General features: G+C 38.5%; 2 protein-coding genes across 2 annotated transcripts; one reads left to right on the top strand and one right to left on the bottom strand.

The window, feature by feature from the left end:
- Window positions 1-3,577: 3,577 nt before the first annotated feature.
- Window positions 3,578-7,903, bottom strand: NDUFA5 (NADH:ubiquinone oxidoreductase subunit A5). The gene is made up of 5 exons (XM_053944171.1): window positions 7,818-7,903; window positions 6,800-6,844; window positions 5,161-5,277; window positions 4,378-4,443; window positions 3,578-3,810 (listed from the first exon to the last, which is right to left on the bottom strand). Exons 1-5 carry the CDS (start codon window positions 7,890-7,892, stop codon window positions 3,709-3,711), a joined length of 405 nt encoding a protein of 134 aa, XP_053800146.1. The 5' UTR covers window positions 7,893-7,903; the 3' UTR covers window positions 3,578-3,708.
- ASB15 (ankyrin repeat and SOCS box containing 15) lies at window positions 7,891-16,658 on the top strand. The gene is given in 5 exon segments (XM_053943556.1): window positions 7,891-7,961; window positions 15,372-15,743; window positions 15,745-15,936; window positions 16,522-16,570; window positions 16,572-16,658. Coding segments are annotated over 5 exon segments (771 nt in total).
- The last annotated feature ends 3,501 nt before the right edge of the window (window positions 16,659-20,159 follow it).

Below are 20,159 nucleotides of genomic sequence, written 5' to 3' on the forward strand. Positions count from 1 at the left end.
TGCTGTTCTCCCTGGAGGGTCCGTGGTGTGAGCACTGAGACTGTTAACTGGAAATTAAAGACATGCAAATCAGAATGAAAACCATATGAAATTGGATTTCCTGGTGTTTGAGGTGCCATTTCTGACACAACTCCTGCAAACGTTTTCAGTATGCTACAAGAAAACTGAGCAGACAGTCACATCACATAACTTTCAGATGTGAAATACTCAGTTCTGTCTTGCAATTCCAGGAGAATCCTGAAAAAAAGCATTTCAATTATTATTGAATTCAAATGAATACCCAATAATTGTATGCCATGATTGTTATCATTTCCCTAACATTGTTTGGCACTTGAACGGGGCCTCCTTCCCATCAAAAGGACAGAAATCTCCCATTACCACTGCTAATGATGTTTTTTCTAAAACCTTCTTTGAACTCCCAGAATAGGATCACCATTAATCCTATAGAAAGATACTGTCATTTGTGTCACTTTTTCACTGTTATATAGTTGATTAAACATTCAAGCTCATTTTTGAGTTGCAATGATTTTACATTTTTATTCCTAATGAAATAGCACATAAACTTTGAATATTAAAATAATAGTAATAAAAAACGGCGTTCACTCGTCTCCTCTTGGTTTTGGTTTCATGTTCAGAACACAGTCACTTGGGATAGGTTAAGCAGCACAGATGGCAAGTTAGGAATGGCAAAACCTCAGTACTTGCTCTGCTCTCATGATGGAAAGTTGTTTTCCTGGTGTAACAGGCTCTGTCTCTGCTAGGCCACATCCTTGCAGATAAACTACTTTTTTATTCACATGACTTCAATCAGATGATCTCAAGGTGTTCTACAGATCCAAAGTTTGTTAACTCTAAAGCTTGCAGTGATTTACCTTACCATATTACAACAGATTATAAAATTATTTGCATCATCATGTATTTCCAACAATTAAAGGAGAAAAATCAAGCTAAATAATTAGTTAGCCTTCAAATTATACCTTGCTAGCATATTCCTCTTGGAATAAATTAGGACCTGCATGGAGGACACAGATGTGCATTTGTAAAAGGAAGAGGAGAGTATGCTTTTATCTGTAAAACTCAGTTTTAAAAGGCCATATATCAAATTTCAGCAGAAGTGGGCCATGAAAACAACTTCCTCTCCCCTGGAGCAAGAAGAGAGTTCAGCAAATGTCTCAGTTATGGGAGAGTAGAAAGAATTCCAATAGTTGCTACCATATTCTGGCAACTTTCCTTCCCCCTCCATCATTTCATGCCACTATCATTTATACTAGACTTTGTTGTGGGTTTTTTTTTTAAATTTATTTTATTTTGATTCCTCTCAGGTCAGCTCAATACTTATTACCAAAATCCATTAATTTTCATTACTCATGTGATAGCATTGGCCCTCATTCAAGTCTGTAATCCCTAAATATTTCTCATGTGAAAATTGTGTTTGTTAACTTTAGCAAAGTCCTCTTCTGGAATGCCATCTAGTGGTTTTTCTTAGGAAAAGACCAGTTTCTACCTTGGCCAAGACTGAAAAATCCTTCAAAACCAAACAATGAAACTAAGTATTTTTCACTTTTTAAATTTTCAAAATCTAAAAATTTCTGTAATTATAATAATAGTTGCGGGAGGAGGGGGGGGAACCCAATGCTAAAGAATGCAGTGAAAATAGTTTCTGGAGTGAATACCTTGGGAATACTGGTTTTCTCTTCTATTGACCTACCACCCAATACCATTGCATAAAATACTACATAAATTTGTAATTAATTATTTGTAATAATGATGCCACAAATAAATTTATAAGCCTAAAAGCTATGAAAAAAACAGCTATGACCAAATATGTTGTGTAATGTAAGCAGTGCATATACAAATGCTTATTAAACTGCAGATTTTTGTGATAATAGCTATATTCCTGTCTTTAAACTTGCAGGAATGTTACTAATGGTCTTAAAAAAACATCAGTAAAGGCAAACGTGCACAGTACCCTTAGATCTAGTTTGGATATTTTAATAGGGATTTATAGGATTAAATCTTTAAACAAAAGCTTTCAAAAGAATCACAGAATATTCTGAATTGGAAGGGACCTGCAAGGGACCATCAAGTCCAACTCTTACATGAATGGCCCATCCAGGGACTGAACCCACACCCTTGTGTGATTAGCCCCTGCTTTAACCAACTGAGCTAATCTCAGTGCTCAAGCACCCTGTGGCTGAAAAACATTTCCTAATAGCAAACCTAGACCCCTTGTGATACAACTTCGTGCTGTTTCCTTGGGTCCCATTACTGGTCACCAGACATGAGCCCCTGCTCTTCCACTTCCCCTTGTGAGAATGTTGAAGACCACAGTGAGGTCTCCCCTCAGTCTCCTCTGCTCCAGACTGAACAGGCCACAGCCTGTCCACTGACCTCAGCCACTCCTCATATGGCTGCCCCTTCAAGACCCTTCACCAGCTTCCTTACCCTCCTTTGGACACTATCTAAAAGTGATCTTTTTTGTGGTGCCCAAACTAGCCCCCAGCATGTGAGATGAGGCCACCCCAGAGCAGAGCAGGACAATCCCCTCCCTTGCCTGGCTGGCGATGCTGTGCCTCATGCACCCCAGGACAGGGTTGGCCCTCCTGCCTGCCAGGGCACTGCTGACTCATGTTCCACTTGCCATCCACCAGGACCCCCAGGTCTCTTTCTGCAGCACTGCTTTCCAGTATCTCATTCCTCGGTCTGTTGCTACATCCAGGTGCAGAATCCAGCACTTGTGTCTCTTTAACTTCAGATGGTGATGGCCCATCTCTGTAATCTGCTGAGGTCTCTCTGCCTTTGAGGGAGCCAACAGCTCCTCCCAAAGTAGTGTCATCAGCAAATTTACTGAGTATCCCTTCCTGTCCTGCATCTAAGTCATTAATGAAGATACTGAAGAGCACTGGCCCTAAGATGGAGCCCTGTGGGACCCAACTGGAGACCAGTAGCCAGCCTGATGTCACCCCATTTACTGCAACACTTAACACTCAAGATGTGAATCAACAATACACCAATACAGGTCTACACAATTCTTTAAGATCCCAATACTAAGGTTTGTGCCACAGGTGTTACGCCAAGTATGGTAACCTACCTGTTAACAAGAAACCTGCTGCCATAAATTTGAGTAGCAGTCTTCTTTCTCCCCCTCTTCCATCTGGGGGTATCTCCCATCTTCCCAGCACCTCCCACAAGCCAGAAATAGTGTTTAGTTATGTGGGCAGTAGGGTCAGCCAGTTCAGGACAGGGATTGAGCTGAAACCTAAAATCCTGTTCTTTTTGGTAAGCATTAGATCCCTCACTGCAGTATCTGCATGACCATTAAGACCCTGTCAGGGGTAGCAAAAATACACAACCAAAGGTGGGACAAAATCATCATACTTTTCTGCAACTTGGATTTTGATTTCAAGTGGCCTATAATGTCTGTATTTTTAACATACATATAATAAAAATAACTTGGCATAAGGCAAATATCCTGTTAATATAAAATGCAAAAAATTAAATAAACTAAAGATTGTAGGAATGCCAGAAAGAATTTTCTTAAAACCATTTTTGCAAGAAATAGGCAGCAGCCTTTAGATTGTTAAATATAAGTGGACAAAATATATTTTAATGAAGTGATTATCTTTAATTTAAAGACAACTGTCAGTAACAATAGATTAATAATTATTTTTTTCTTTTTACTTTCAAGAGGTTACACCATTTTGAAAATTATATTGGCCATCTCCACTGATTAGAAGGAGGTTCTTCAACTAGAGGCTCCCATGGTTTCCACTGTATCATTTTTCTTGCCAGCGACAGCTCATTTTCAGCCTGTTAATAAACACCATACACAAAATCTTAAATTTTATACAATTGCCAAAATATTAAATTACCTCTATGTCAGTTAATTACCTCAGTGATGTCACTATCTATCATGGTCACACACTACCACAAATTTCACCTATAAATATCAAAGGAATTGCATGCTTTGGGGGTTGTTTTTTTGAAAAAAATCCCATCACCCCTAAATACCCAAATAGATGTTCTCTTCAGAGAGACAATGACAACTTCATTATGTTTTCCATTCAGTTTGGATTACCCCTAATATTATTAAATCCTCTTCTGCGCTTTTCACTGATTTAGACCCTGTAAGAAGCAATGTAGGTATACATGCATATCTGTAAGCATAATGCAAGAAACAGTTGTTAATTTGTTATGTTTTAGCAAGGCCATCCCACCACTACATGACAATTTGTTTTCAGGGGTTCTTCTTCTGTTTGGCTGTTTTGCAGCAAAGGAAGATCACAAAACTTCCAATTTTCTGAACAAAAGCTCAGCCCAAGGAGCACTAAAAAACACTGCTACATTTGTACTTCATTTCAAATTTCCCCTCTTTACCTGTACAATGACTTCTTCTATCTGACCACTATTCAGTTTGTCCTGTAGTTTTTGCACGTCAGACTCCTGTGTGTTCAAATACATACAGTAAAATGTTTCAGTGAGAGTAGAAAGCCCATGAAAAGCATGAAAACAGTAATTTAACCAGATCACACTCCAATCTTTCTCAGAATCAGCTGGCTTATATAATTTTACATTATCAAAGAAATCTCACACTCATTTGTTACTGAGAAGCAAACATCAAACACTCAATGATAAATGCAAAGAATGAATGCTATATACTGAATCCAAAGAAATATTAGCAGATAAAGGCTTTAGTTTTTATCTTGAAAAAGAATCTTGTTCTTAGATTTTTATAGAATTATATAGCTTTCAATTATCACCTTAAATACACAATAACAGTATTGCAGAGTTTAATGTAACAAAAAGTGGTCTTAAATATTGAAGGCAAGGATTGTGCTAAGATACTACACTGGCAAGAGCACATACCTTTTTCTGTGAAAGCGTGTGAAAATTACCACTTTTCTATGAATCTTTCAAAAAAACCAATGTTTGCTTCTAATTTTCACAAAACATCAGCAGGAAATTAACAATTCTTTTTCATGTGCCATCGAAATGTCACAGTCAATAGCAAAAAATAAACCTTGATACTTCAATTGTTTCTGAATTGATACCTGAAAGTTACATGTGCAACTAAGAAAGAGCCAGGCACTCCAAAAATCACTTCTCTCATCCTACGATTTTTTTTAATGTGCAGCATTAATGAAATAGCACTGTACTTACCTTTTTCACCAAATCAAATCGCTCATTTACAATCTGCTCGGTGTATTTCCTGTAAGCTGCATCTTTGGGAATGTTTTCCAGGATACTAAGGATTTTTGTGTACAGTATTCGCAGGCGCTGAAGTGATCACAAGACATGGTTAAAATACACAACTGCAATTATTTAACTTGTCCCACCAAACCTACTGAGCTATTATATATATACACGAAATATGGTATTCAATTCAGAAGTGTAAGATCAACTAATAGTTAAGTCTGAGCCATGAACTCCATCTTGGGTAAATCAGGGACTGTCACATTCCTCAAATAAAAAAAGAAAAAAAAAGAAAAAACAAAGACAGTTGCAATTTGAACACACTGGATGCAAAATTAAAAAAAAAACAGTAAAGGCTGTAAAATGCTCTTTAAAAAAAAAACCAAAAAAACAAAAAAAAAAAAAGAGGCAAATTCACATCTAACCAATCAGATACTGAAAATTTACCCGAGGAAGTTACAAAGATATCATAATGGAGGGGTTTTTGTCACTTTTCCTCATGCTGCTGCAAAGTTCTGAGTAACAGATAGATCTAAATTAAACCTGAAACTCTTATTGCTGGATTTAAATGCAGGGATTAAGGACGCATTGTGGTGAATAAATTCACACTTTTGTACTGGGTAATTGTATCTACCTGACAAGGAATGGATGTCCTATAGGAACAATAAGAAATAGAAGCACAATACTAAAAGAAGTACAAGGAAGAAAAAACAGGAAACAAGAAGAAGATTGGCAAAGAACCTGAACTTCAACTAAACCACTGTCCAGTACTTCACTCTTAGCTTTAAGTTGCTGAAAAGACTAAAATGTACTAAGTTCATCCAGAAAGTGTCTGACAAGGCTGTAGACTGAGCTAGAGTATTTTCTACAAAACAGTAGTGATTTTTTCAAGGGTTCTTTTTTACAGCATTCTTAAGTATTGGAGTCAAAAGCATTTTTGAAATATAATTGCTGTATAATAAGAAATTTCAAAGTGGAGAACTTAAAAAAATCGCTGAAGTTCTTTCAAAGCTAATGCCTCCTGAATAAGCATGATGTGACAAACATATTTACACTACTGAGCCTGAGGAGGTAAAAAGAAAGCCATATACTGCTATGAGAACCAACTCATGCAGTTTCCAAGTACCACTGGAGTATTTCAATCTCAGCACTGCTTGCCATCCCAGGGCCTTGGCGTGGCTTTGCACATGGCTAGTCTCTATCATCTATGACTAGGCTATCCCTTTAGTATAAGGTATTTCAATATATGAGTACACAGCAAAGCAGCAAAAATCTTTTTGCCTGAGAAGCATGAATTATATTTATGAAGAACTGAATTTAAAGAGTTCTTTGTTTTGGCATTACTGATGAAAGAAATCAAATATTGGTTCATAAAGATACTTACATTAGAAAGGTTTTTTAAATCAGTGCATGCCACAAAAAGTACATGTCTAAAATAACTTACAATGACATTCATTAAACCTTTATCACAGTGGACAATTTAAATTATTTCATTAAGCTGACACCAGATTAAGATATACTGCATACCTGCACATGCAAACACATCACAAAAACCTTAGAGCTCACTGAGAGTTTCCATTACCACAGAATGAGACGTGTTACATACCTCATGAGGGTTCTCGGCTACAGCCAATCCTACAAGTCCAGTGGTCTGCAGAGAGAGCATAAACATACTTAACACACCTAAGCATCCATTTCCACACTAATTATTTTGACCCAGTATACACCTGACAGGGACCATTCCGTGACACCAGCCCTGCCTCCTGCCATATGCCCGTTATTCCAGAGTTCCAGCGCTCCAAGAGGGAGCAGCTCACCTTACCAGAATCAGGATCATAAAATATCCTGAGTTGGAAGGGACTCACAAGGATCATCCACTCCAACTCCTGCCCTGCACAGCACCATCCCCAAGAGTCACACCATGTGCCCAAGAGCACTGTCCAAACGCTTCTTGAATTCTGTCAGGCTGGTGCTGCGACCACTTCCCTGGGGAGCCTGTTCCAGTGCCCAAACACCCTCTGGGTGGAGAACCTTTTTCTAATATCCAATCTAAACCTCCCTGACAGAACTTCAGGCCATTCCCTCGGGTTCTGTCACTGGTCACCACAGAGATCAGTGCCTGCCCCTCCTCTTCTCCTCATGAGAAAGCTGTAACTGCAATGAGGTCTCCCCTCACCCTCCTCTCCTCCAGGCTGAACAGACCAATGACCTCGGCCGCCCCTCATAGGGCTTCCCCTACAAGCCCTTTAACATCTCCGTTGTTCTCCTTTGGATGCTCTCTAATAGCTTAGTATCTTTCTCAGATCACAGTGATCAGAACACTCAAGGTGAGGCCGCCTCAGTGCAGTACAGAACGGGACAATTCCTTCCTTCGACCGGCTGGCGATGTTCACCAAGCAGCTGCTGGGGCAGCTCCGGTGCCCCCGGCTCCAGCCGCCCCACACCGCGGGCCCGCCGCCCCCGGCTGCCGGGGAGATGACCCAGGCCCTGCGTTGCCCTTGGCCTTTCCCTCGCAGAGTGGCCGCTCGCTCTCACCCCACGGCTCCGGCACTCCTTGCCCTCCCCCAGAAAGGCCGACCCCGCGCAGGAGCAGGGCGCGGCTCAAGGCCCCCGGCGCGCCTCACCTTCCTCAGCGCCCCCGCCATGGCCGCGCTCGCGGCGCCCTCAGAGGACGCAGCGGAGGGCGCCGGGCTGCGCATGCGCCGCAGGGCCGGCGGGGCGGCAGCAGTGCGCGTGCGCCGGGGCCGCTGTGGGGAGAGGCTGGGGTGGTAGCGCCTGCTCCGAGCGGCCCGAGTCCGCTCGTGGGCAAAAAACGCCCTAAAACAGAGCTAGGCAGAAAATAGGGAACTTAATTAAGGACCTTGAGATAGACAATGGGACAAAAGAGCAATGAAAAGACAGTTTAAATTTTTGGTAAGAGGTGAACGTGATGTTCATTTGAAGATCCATTTGTCTCTCTTAAGTCTTGTGCTTAGTTGTTAACTTAAGGGGTGAGTTTTGCGTAGTAATACTTTATAATAATTATGTTGTATGTTTGTGTCTTATTCTGGACAACTCGTTCTTTATAATTCCTTTGTCCTGCTCTTGAGCTCCTCTTTTTCATAGCTGGTCAGCAAACTCCACCGAGTTTCAGAATATCTTTGATTTCTCCCTGGAAACCAGTCCTTTGATAAAACAAGCACTTCCTCCAATCTGCAACTAAAGCAAAGTGGCTAAGGCAGTTTATATCAGTATTCAGGGCTTGCGTTTCCCCATGCCTGGGTTCTTTGCAATTGCATCGGAAAGAGCTGGAGTTTCTTTCCTAGGTCCTGAAATTCTTTCTCTTTCCAAAATGACAGTCTTTAGAAGTTCCTGCCTTTCTTTTTATTGGACCTGCCCTGTATTTTCCCCTTCTCTCTGATGGTCCAACCAGATGATCTATCTCCTGATGACACTAACAGACCAGAGCACAAATGGTTCTGCGCCTGGCGATCTTTTAACACCGTTAGCATCGTTCCAGCGGTAGTTTTGAGTGACTTTAGACAGCCTAAGCATGTAGGAGTCCTTGCCACATCCTAACAAAGTGAAAAGCGGCCTTGTTGGTGAAAATCTTTGTGAAATCAATCTCAAAGTGGTACGTGGGAAATTCTCCAAACTGGTCAAATCCCATTTCAATACATGATTTATTTTAATATGCAACAAAGCTGAAACCTACGAAGTATTATCAGTGTACAGTCAACAAGTACCTCACTTTGAAAATAAACAAAAAAAACCCAAACCACCCACATAGCATTTCACAGTTTATTTAATATCTGTTTTACACTAGGGATTCTGTTAGGGCTGTTATCCTATGTGTTAATATTCAGTATGTAGGTGACCTAAGAAGGCCTTGCTATAGATCTTTGTTCCATGTTTGTCTCACCAATGAGTTTATCTTATGGTATTATAGCTCAAATTGCCATGTGATGTGGTATATGTACAACAACAACTTATTTATTCTGCATGAAACATAATTAATGGCTTTATATCTAGTAATTACGTATGACTGGAATCAGGCACTTCACGCACAATGCATAATGTTATTAAAAATATCTGAAAATCAAAACAATACCATGTTTGTAATGTGGATATGTACTAGTTCTGATGGTGTCCTGGTCACGTAAAAGAACTGAAAGTAAATAATTTCAACATTTTTGTTCTTTATTATAAACACATATTTTTAAGTTATTAGTTAGATAAGAATATATGTCTGTTCATATAATCTCATAGCCAGCAGCAGAACAGGATCTCAGCATTGTTTCTGTCTGCTTCTGTTATACTGGAGTTTTTTAGGGGCGTGCCACCTTTAGGTAGGTCACACTGGCCAAAGAAGTTGCAGTGAAGATTATTTATCATCATTAAATGTTTTTGTTGATCTCGCGCTCAAAGATTGAAATGCATGTAGTGCCTTAAGCTTAAGTTAAGCTTACACTTCTATGGTTCTATAAATGCAAGTGAGTTGAAAGTCATGGAGGAGTTCACTGTAAAATTTAATTTCATTAGAACAATTAAAGACAAGATGGAAGTTTTGGTTTTTTTCAGTCTTTTGTGTACCCTTATTGTCTGTTCATTATGGTAAAAATGGCAACTAATTGGTTAAAACCGGAACAACACAGGGTTTGAATCAGCGATGTTTCCAGCTTCTTCCTCATCCCATGCCTGAGTTTAGCTTGCTGGGTACTGCTGCTCTTGATCTTACTCTGGGGTTATTCAGTATTTTCATCACTGCTGTCTGTGGTGCCATGCTTCCTGCTTCTTTGTCCAGCTTCAAGTTATCAAACTAGTTAAATAAGTACTGTAATTGTCTGTCATTGAATCTATAACGCTTGCATCTTATCAGCCTCAGAGAGAGAGATTAGTGTTTGGTGAGGTAATATGGTGGGATCTGCAACATTTAGTTAAAGGCTAAAGCTTCTCAAATTTGTTGTGATTTATGTAAATATGTTCCCATATGTTATTAACATAGTGCTTGAGAATAATTGGCAAATAATTAATTTTCTTAATGGGAGTTGTTTAACCAATGGGGACACAGATAATCTTATATCCCCAGACCTCGTGTTACATTTGATGAGATTTTAGAGAAGTCATGTGTAATACTTTCCTGAGGGTCAAGTCTGCTTATGTTACAGTTGTACAAGGTCAGACCTTAATTTATCTAGCAACTGCGTATTTAATTTTAGAAGTATCACAGGACACCTCAGCTTGGAGGGCACTGTTCCTGGCTGTTCAAATTCAGGCCCCAGAGTAGCACTGGCAAGATAGTGGGTTGAAATGGTGACACTGTGGTATGCTCCCCAATTAAACTAACAGAGAAGTAGTTTAAAAACATAATACTTAAGAGACTGATTCCAAATTTAGACTGCTAGTAATTATTTTATTGCTATGAATAACCTCTGTGCATGTCTAAGGGCCTTCTATTTACAGAGTAAAGTTAAGATTGTCTAGTTTATTTTAAGGATAAAAAATTAGAATAACATTAACTCTCAGACAATTTTATGTGTTTAAAAGCAATAAATGCTTGATACACTTCTTTACAAGGAAAGCTGCAACTTCCATGATTAGCAAGTATTTAATATTTTTTCTAATGAAAAACCAGTAATTTAGAGAGAAAAACATTCTTCTAAGTAGAACATCAAGAAGTGATGTCTAGTTTTTCAGGTATGAATATAAAAAATATCAGAAAAATATCAGGTTACTCAAACCACAGTTTAAGGAAAATATTCTTTGTAACATAAAAAACTAAAACTCATTTAGAGTAAGGTTTGCAATTGTTTCCAGTGATCCAGTGTGTGGGACTGGCAATTGAGAAACTGCCAAGGGAGAATGGAAGAAGATTTTCCTGCTGAGCTTTTTAGCCTTTACATTGCCACATCACGTAATGGAGCAGTGATGTTTCTGTTGCTGCTCAGTGTATCAGCCATGCTGTTTTGTACTCCTGTGATCCTTGTGGAACATCCATGCTTTGGTCAGACCTTGTCACCTCAGCACAGTGTATTACCAGCAGTGATATAGCAAATCAGTCTCTCGGAGCACGTGTAGACCCTTGGCAGCGTGTCCAGCTCTTTTGCTGTGGGGAGCTCTTTTCCTTACTCTTACTTTTCCCTGTCACAGTTACTTGCTACTAACCAACTTTCTCATTTTACAATATGTGAATTTTTGTGGGATAAGATCATTTGAAAATAGTACACACAGCAATTCTGAAACACTGCTCATCTAAGACCTTTCTGGTTAAGTTCGTGTTCAAGAGCTATATGATGCCTGTGGTGAAATCACTCCGGGGAGTATAGCGAAGCAGGAGAGTCTCTGCATAACCAGAGAGAATTTTCTGTGGTGGTCTTTAAACTGATTTATTCCTCTGATCTTTTGGAGAGAAAGGAGTCGTAGAAAGGAAATATATTCTAATTAAAATAAAATAATATTATTACTAAAAATCTATCTTGCTTAATATTCTTAACTCTTCCTGGAAACACTGATCTTAGGAGTGTATTGATCATCTGGCAGGAGTAGACCATATGTAAGCATTGCTAAAAATTTTTTTAATACACTAAACTGACTTTTTTTCAGAGAGTTTGCAATGTGAGGGTCTGATCTAAGGCCTGTGTAAATCTTCAGGAGCCTTTTTGGTTCAGGCTCTGGGGTAAATATAATGTGATGGAATATAATAATTCTCAACTTCCCTAAGGACAGCAACTTCAGTGAGGCTGGCAGGGCATGAAGGTCCATCCATGTGGATCCAATAGGGATCCACTTGATTCATTAAAAAAGAGTCTTATCAATGGCATAAAATCTTCAAATGGAGGGTTTTCAAAATGAAAGGTGTGAAAAAGGGGAAGGTAACTTTTGTCTTGAAGCAATTGTGGAGGAAATGAGATTATGAATGTTACATCTTTTTCCTTAATAGATTATCTTACCTAAATTAACTGTTTCCTTAGGAGCACCTCTTAGCTGCCAACAAGATATTAATGTGGTCTAAAATGTATTTTCCTTTTAGCTGATGGCAGGTTGAGTTTGTAGTTATGTTCATTGATGTATACTTCTGAAGCTGCTAGTCCAGGAGAGATTTTATCTTTGCTCTCTGAAAGGTTTGTGAGTGTTCATAACAAAAGTGTATTTGTGAGTTCAATGATGGAAGCTTTAAGGTGCCATCAGAATTTGAGAAATGTTAATGAAAATTAGAGGAAGAATGCATAAAAGAACCTTGCCTCTGAATTCTTCTGCCTGTCAATGGAGTGTATTGCCCACAAGAGATGAGGGAGAGTGGTACGCGTGTCCGCATTATGATGAGCAGTTCATCAGTCTAACTTCCATGTTAAATCTTCTTTTGGCCTGTTATGCTGACACCTTGACTATGGACACAGTAGAAAGGGACAGAGAACCTTCAGAAAAGCTTGCCCTTTATGAACAACATAAAGGTCTGTTTTTCTAAGCCCCAAATAAAAATGTATTTGTGAATATTATTTTATTATTCTTGGACTCCTTTTTTTTTTGTGTTCAGAGATGGCACTCAACACCCAAGTTGTATATTTTCTCGATCAGAGAAAATGGGATTGAAGTAGAGATTTTGAATATCTTCCTTCAGATTTCTTTCCTTGCAGTTAAAAACCCAGGCCATAATTCAAGTACACATTGAAAGAGGTGAGAAACTGTATTATGTGGGAATCTGAATCCAAGAGACCTTTAGTTTCTGAATCAATCTAAATGTAAGCCCTTACTAATTTAATTTTGGTTTGCAAGCTTTATCATAATATACTAACTAGTAAGGTATTTGTGGATGGGATTATAATATTGGCTATGGTACTTTGAGTGACTTACTGCTTACAAGAGCAATGCAGAAACTAGTCTGAAGAGAAAGCTGATTAACACTTCCCCTTGAAAATAAGTTTCAGAAGATTTCTTCCAAATAGCAGTTCCAATGTTCCTTCTCTATTTGCAGGATGACTAGAACCATGATCTTTCTGTGACAAACATGCAAGAGGGACTTAGTGTAATTGTGTAATATTTGTACAACATTTTGAGGATAATAAGTGTTCAGTGTGATAGAAAGAGCACACGACTGCACAAACTGTGGGAGCGGTAGTTTAAAAATAAAAAAAAAAGATTCAACAGGACAAATGCGTTAAGCCACTTAGATTTAATCAAACAGAGTAACTATCAAAACCCAAAGCTCATTTGGAAAAACCTAGGTAGGTACAGCATATATTAACTTAAAGCTTTTTTCTTTCTGTGTGTTTTACAACTTATAAAGATTGCATTTTACAGTTCAAAAACCTAGACGATGTTGTAAAGAGCAACATTCTTGACCTTCCAGTTATAATGAGAATTTACCAGTAAGATGGTTGGTTGATGTGATATCATGAGGAAAAAGCATAGTGAACATAAGCCACAGTTACAGTTGGTGATATGAACGGACTGAATTTAAGTTGATGACTATAGTTAAAAGATTTGACATACTCTGTTACTAATCCACTGCGCATTTCAATGACTCTCACACCTTGAAAATAATAGCTGGCGTGGCTTGACCATCGCCTGACCTTGTGTACCAAACTCACGTGAATGTCCATTAAACTTCATGACTGCAGAAATAGTGCAGAGAGTCCAAAGTCATTTATCTTCTTTAATAGACTGTGCTTTGGCACTATAAAGATAAAACAATATTTGTGAGTGTTTAGGGTTTGTTTTGGGGGGTTTTAACATATTAAGGACCACTAAAAGAGGTAATTAATAACATGAGATGAGACCATTTTATTGTATCACCTAGTGAGAACAATAGGAAAATTGTAAAATCCATGAAGCAAGGTGTCCTGGGATGAAAACAAAACAAAACAAACAAACAAACAGAAAACAAAACAAAAAACACACCCTAAAATAAAATAAAGTAGTCCCTTTGCAAATCTGAGCTTTTGGCATGTTATTTTTTCAACTGCCTCACATTTTTCAGTTCAAGTTTGTAAGGTCAAGGCTTCAAGAACCTGACATATGCTTTAAAGGAAACTGATCAAAGAGAGTGGTTTCCACTACATGAGGTTGCAGTTCAGCCAATTCCACAAGTATTTGAAGTCACTTTAGATGGCAGGAAAGGTTAAAATATCCCATAAGATAAGGAGAGCAACAAAGAAACATAGAATAATGAAGACACCAACGGGCTGGAACTGTTAACCAAAAGAAGTATGACCAAGTCCTCCATGGACATAAGCATCTTGCTTATGTTTAAATGTTCCAGCAAATTTTTTGTGTTTTGGAAAAGTTGCGTCAGTTTATATCAGCAAATAAATTAGACCATTTTTAACATTTTGTTCAGAAGCTTACAAACAAAGCAAAAATTAATATTCAGTATTCAGTGTTGTTTGGCAGTACTGGTTAGGTTAACCTAATTACAAATACTTTTAATAAAAACTTAGCATTTAAGGATTTCTGATATATGTGTGTGTGTGTTAACAGCCTTGTGCTTTATTTTGTTTTATCTTTTTTCACTTTCTTATCTCTAACATCTTATGAATCAACATGGCAATAAAAAACATGCCATGGAAAACAGCACTAATAACTTTGGCAGCAAAAACTAGCTTTGTGGAAAATGTGCAAATGATCCTAGAAAAGGGTGTTTATTCCAATACCATAAATTACAAGGAGAAGCTTATTGGTCATCAGTGCAAGAAGCTGCAAAACAGAAATGCAAAGACATTGTTGACATTCTGAAGAATTATGGAAATGTGAACATCAAGGACAAATATTGAGTAACACCATTAGGGGTTACGGCTGAATGTGTTCACTGTGTTGTGCTGGAGCATATTAATCATAATGATATGTAGTCAGGAAAAGGGAAATTCACCTCTGCACTGGCATACATCTGTGTCCTTAGTTACCACCTAGACATCTTACAAAAGATCAAAACATAGAAACATCAGTTTTGAGCACTGTCAAATAAGATGTGTTTAAGTTGTTTCAGTGGTTTTCACTTAATTCTAAGGACCATGTTTTGCATTTTGCTTTGTTTATGCTAAAAATAAAAGTTAATTAATCTAGCACAGGTACTTCTGAAATGGAAATGTACATAAATATACATTTGCAAGTTTACTATAGACATCTTTGATGTAACCTTGTGCCACATTGTTTCTCAGAGAAAAGGAAGTTATACCTGCCTAGTTTTGTTGACTGTTTTTTAGGGGCAGGAAGTATCTCATTGCAACCACCTCCCAAACTTTAATCCAGAAAAGTGGGTCAAGCACTGTTCATTCTGCTGTAGACAGCCAGAACCAGTGTCTAGAGCTTGTCATTGAAAAGAGTTTGGATGTCAACACTCTCTTGTCTGAACACATAACTTCAAATACTTATGATGACAGAAGAGAGACTGCACTTTGTTGTGCTGTTTATAATAATGAGATTCTTTGCACCAAAATATTGCTCAAAGCAGGAACAAATCCAAACAAGGATCCTTTAAACTGTGTTCTCATAACAGTGAGAGCTGACAGGCATGGAATTGTAAAGCAATTCCTATCTTATGGAGCAGATGTCAACTGCTAATTTTGTTGCTTAATGATATGCATTTCCCCACTGCATTTGGTATTCTTTGAATGGTGACGTTATGCTGAGGCTGTTGCTCAGTCATGGATATAATGTGGAGATGTGTTTGGACTTTATGTGTCAGGGTATCTTTGGAAATTCTTTTGTGTGGCCAGCTCCAGAGCTCGAGCCTATTCCCAGTTGGACTACTTCTTCAATAAATAATAAACTAATAAATACATACCTTCCTTGCTTCTCTTCACTTTGCTCTTTTCGTTAGCCAGATTTAAACCCTCTGGTTTCTAGTGTTGAATTAACATACTGTCAAAATCCTTTTTTGAAAACACTCTAAAAATAAAATAGCCATTTCTTATTTTCCTCTCTGAGGTAGAGAAAATGGTGGTGATGTGGTTTTATATTTGTATTAATTTATTAGAGATTTAGAAAGGAAATTTTAAGAAATCATGAGGAAGGATTCTGGAATTTCTGTTTCTTTCCTAACTAGTGGAGTAGATGTGTTTCCAAATAAATATTTCTGTTGAAGAAAACAGTACCACAGATTACAGTTTTTTTGTTTGTTTGTTTGTTTGTTTGTTTTTTTTTGCCTTCAAGCCTGTTTGCATAAATTGAGGGTTCACAAAGGTTAAAGATGGAAGAAAAATGGCTTTTAAAGTAACCTACCTGGTATCAATTTGACTGTTGAAGGCCATTGCTAGGACTTTGTTTAAATTGTCTTCTGTAATTATTTTAAAATGTGTTCTTTGGCATTTCTCTGCACAGATTTTGAAATTATGGCTTGATGTATTCTCTGTTTCAGTTCAGTGAGTTTATTGCTGTTCCATGATTGAGACATTTAGCTGGAAAAGGGGCTTGTGTTTTTTGTAAATTACACAGATTATGTGCCTCTAAGCACAAGAATTCAGTTTTTCATAGAAACACAGAAAAAATGAACAGAGATACCACAGACTGGACAAATATCTAACTTCCAATTAATAATGTTATGATTTATTATAGGAAATTTTAATTGCTTATGTCAGGTCACATTCATCCAAAGTGTTGTAGCATACTTTGTACATTAAAGATCATGGTCCTATGTAAAATTCTTCAAACATCTAAATGATTATTTTTAGGTATTTTTGCAAAGTGTTTGCTCCCTGGTATACCTTTGGTGTGTGCATGTTTCAAGGCTTGGCAAAATTTAATGGACTTTAGGTAGGCTCTTTTAAACAAAGAGTGGATTTTGATGGGCAAAGCAGGAAATCAAGCAGCATTAACCCTTAGTTAAGAAATATTGTAACTTAATTTTGGTTCCTTCAGAGTTTTGGCAGATCAGTTCTTGAAAAGACTGACCCTCAGTCATGCTGTCATGCACTGCACAGTATATTTCTGCACATTTAGAGAAAAAAGAATCTGACAGAATAAATTTAAAGATATTTTGTTAAAAATTATTTGTGATTACTTCCTTTGTTTTTCTACCATCCCTTCCATCTCGAGGAAAGAAAAAAAATGCAGACTCTCCTAACTAAGATACTTCAATTGGTGGATATCAGGATTACATAGGGCATAATCCATTTAGCTAAACTCACAATGATTGTGTTGGAAGGGACTTTAAAGTTCCTTTAGTTCCCACTACCCTACCATAGGTGGGGACACTTTCCATTAGAGCAAGTTCCTCAAAGCCGTCTCCAACTTGGCCTTGAACACTTCCAGGGGTGGGGCAGCCACAACAACTCAGGGCATCCTGTTATTTGAGAGATACGTGGTTATCACACACAAACATATTCACACAAACCAAAACTCAGCTCCAGTATGCTTCTTCCCTGTCCCCTATACTGACCCTCCATGTTCTTCAGAATTTCTCCTTATTTGCTGAATGTCATTGTCGTATAAGACCTAACTTTTGAGTCAGAGATGTAAATTCCACTTCCCAAGGCAGCTATATCGTTTTTTTTGTGTGTCCTTCTTCATGACAGATTCACTGAAGCAAATGGAAAAAGTGAAAATTACTGGTCTGGGACACAAAGAAGGTTTAACAGAAAGCTTAATTCCTCCTTCTGCTCTCCATGGGGCTACTATTCATGTAGCTTTCTGAGAGATAACTTCTGGAGTTTTTGCCAGAAATTTTGACCAGGATGAAAAATAATAATTTATTCACTTTTGAAAAATTTATAGGCATTTGGCACCAGAGCTAGGCCCCTGACAGAAGAATGCCCCAGGTGACTGGTGACTGCAGGCATGGCCTGAGCACAGAGTGCCCAGTGAACCCAACACGGCTGACTGCAAGTCAAGGCTCCACTGGCTAATACCTCTTGGATGTAACAGGATAAATACATGTATGCTTCCTAACCGATAAACTGGTATTTCTTTGTGGAAATTCTTAATCAAAAATATGGGCCTAATCATAATAAATCTTTAATTGTGGTAATTTTAATTAATACAGTGATCATAATGCAAGAATCTGGGTAATTGCATATCTGATACAGTGTACTGCATCCAGCAAAAGAAACATGATCAAATAAGGCTTTAGACAGGAGATTTTAAACCCTTTCTGTTGCTAGAGCCAAATTCCATTAGTAATTTTAGTTCACGGGCAAAGGTTTATATTTAGGACTTCATACAAGCATCAGGCAGTAGTTACATTGCCTGCAGCATCAAAGCATTCAGATGTAGCACTAAGCATTGCCCCAAGTGTTTAAAATACCATGAACTAGTCCTTTGACTATCACTAGGTAAGCTAAAAAGACATGGTACTGGTTGTGTTTATCTTTTAATCAGTACAGTCAGGCCCTTTTTTTTGTTTGGTTGCCTGTTATAGGAGGTGGAGTGATACTGGTTTAAAGCTTTTCTGTCCTTCACCATTGAAGTTATTTATTGAAGACTTCTGCCCACCCTCGCTTCCCTCCCCTCCCACCCCTCTACCCTTCTCAACACTAAAGTACAGCATTATGAGAAAATATCTTTCATATTTTCAAGGCATCTGTGAACTGAATGGAGGGAGAAGCAAAACTTTATTTTAAATGAAATATGAGGTGAGATAGTCATGGAAAGGGAGATGTTTTCCCCAGGTCAGGTTTATGGCACAGCTAGGAATTGAACGCAACTCTTTTGACTCCCGTGTTTTACAGCTAGACCATTTCATGCTACTTCTATGGGCTTGACTATATGGTGATAGAAGGAGGAAATGTAACTGGGCCAGAACTGGTGGTTGTGTGAAAAGACACAAAGGCTTCATCCCCAGCTGGAAGAATAAATTGGTAGGAAAAAAACCTTTTTATTTTTTCCCTACTTGGACTGTGATTGAACCCTTGCGACACCAGCATTCAATTTTCTTGACTATTTGGGTGTGTCTGACAGGCTGTTCCACCGCAACCCAATTCCATGGCATGCCCACCCCGGGGGGATGTTGTCTACGAGTAATTAAATGCCCTGGCACTGAATCAGGCATGCTGTGGGATAGGGACTCCTATCGATTTGGGGACAATGTTTGAAATCAGGGGTATAATTTGGTTTCTATTTCTCATAAAATCTGACACAAGCAGCTGCACCAGGCTGTGAGCTCTCCAAGGAGCCAGACATTCAACAGTGGTTACATCAGCCTTTAGCCTTTTCAGCACCCGTGGGATGGACTTTGTAGCTGTGAGTGTTTTCAGAGCTCAGTGCAGGAGGGAGAAAACCACAGCCATGAGTCCTGCTTATGACGAGCTATTCCCTCTAGAAGCCATAATGTTGTGTGCGGGTCATCTATAAAACTCCATGCACTGACTACCATCTAATTTTGGGAGCTGGCACGGCAGAGCTAGTTCTGGGTATCAAGGCAGGGGTAAGGCTGAGGTGGGAGGTGAGCAGCAATTTTACTGCAGCAATTTGTGTTCTGGCATGGGCACCAAGTGCCTGAGCTGCCCTTTCTCAGACTACTGCCATCAGTACACGAGTCGCACATGGAAAAACACAGTCACGAAGTTACAGGCTCTTTTGTGTCTACCTTGGGGTGAGGTAAAGGGATTTTTTATGAGCCTTACTTGGGGCAGAAAAAAACCCTACTAAAATATCCATGGTTTGGCTATGGCTTGCATGGACATAAATTTGTTTTGACTTATCTCTGTAGAATGGGTCTTATCTCTTTTGTTTCTCCATCACTTTCAGGGGCTGGAACATAAGTCTTATGAGGAATGGCTGGGGCGCTGGGGTTCTCCTGCAAAGCTACAAAAATACATTAGTGAATGGTTAGTAGTCATAAGAATGATATAACAGTGCAGCTCTGGTGACATGTTCAATGTATTTACATTTAATTTTCAAAATTCAAATTTTCAGTGGAAATCTCTACATCTAATTGGGCAAACCCATTGCCACTTGTCCACATGTACTGTGCTTGGTAGATATTCCCAGGACTCCTGTTAACATTAATATGGACTAACAAAAAATAAAAACAAAACAAATCCCTGACATAATTA

This window comes from Vidua chalybeata, chromosome 5 (genome assembly GCF_026979565.1).
Source record: "Vidua chalybeata isolate OUT-0048 chromosome 5, bVidCha1 merged haplotype, whole genome shotgun sequence".
In the NCBI taxonomy this organism is placed as follows: domain Eukaryota; kingdom Metazoa; phylum Chordata; class Aves; order Passeriformes; family Viduidae; genus Vidua; species Vidua chalybeata.